Source organism: Volvox carteri (assembly GCF_000143455.1).
Source record: "Volvox carteri f. nagariensis unplaced genomic scaffold VOLCAscaffold_22, whole genome shotgun sequence".
Taxonomy (NCBI): domain Eukaryota; kingdom Viridiplantae; phylum Chlorophyta; class Chlorophyceae; order Chlamydomonadales; family Volvocaceae; genus Volvox; species Volvox carteri.
The window spans coordinates 324,656-325,157 of record NW_003307565.1 but is presented as its reverse complement, the minus strand read 5'-3'; the positions used below and the strand labels follow the sequence as shown (position 1 = coordinate 325,157).

Below are 502 nucleotides of genomic sequence, written 5' to 3'. Positions count from 1 at the left end.
CGGCGCCGCCACGGCGACGGCGACGGCGCCGCCTCCGGCGGCGCCACCTAGCGGCAGTGGAACGGCCGGCCGCGGCGGCGGCAGCAGCAACCCGCACCATTCGTCCTCATCGCCTCCTCCTCCCCCTTCCCACTCCAAGTACTCCAACTTGCAGGAGGTGGGCAGCGGTGCAGACCCGTCCACATTGGCCCGCTACTCGGGGTTGAGTGCAGACGAGCTTGACGAGATTCGTGCGCGGCTGGAGGCCCTACTCCCCGCCTCGTAGTTTCCACCTCGTGCCTCCACCTTGGTTTCGCCAGCTGCAGTTGCTTTGGTCTTGTTCAACTGGCACCCTCATCCCGCACGCGGCTGCCGGCCCCCCCGTGTGTGTGAGGGTGCGCGTCGGTGTGTTTTTTCCCCGCCATGTACCCCGCCTAACCCCCGTGTCCAAATGAGCACTTGAGGGAGCTTAACATTCTTTCGGGGTCGGAAGGGGACAAAAGGAGGCAAGGCAGACAGGGGC

The 502-nt window shown here is 66.1% G+C and overlaps 1 protein-coding gene across 1 annotated transcript in view; it reads left to right on the top strand.

Moving 5' to 3' along the window:
• The window catches only part of VOLCADRAFT_91641 (uncharacterized protein), a gene marked incomplete at both ends in the record, with an annotated part of 1,721 nt that extends 1,456 nt beyond the window's left edge, over positions 1 to 265 (top strand). The window contains one exon of the mRNA XM_002951172.1: positions 155 to 265. Within this exon, the coding sequence (XP_002951218.1) occupies positions 155 to 265 (111 nt within the window). The remainder of the gene's footprint in view (positions 1 to 154) is intronic.
• Between the last annotated feature and the right edge of the window lie 237 nt (positions 266 to 502).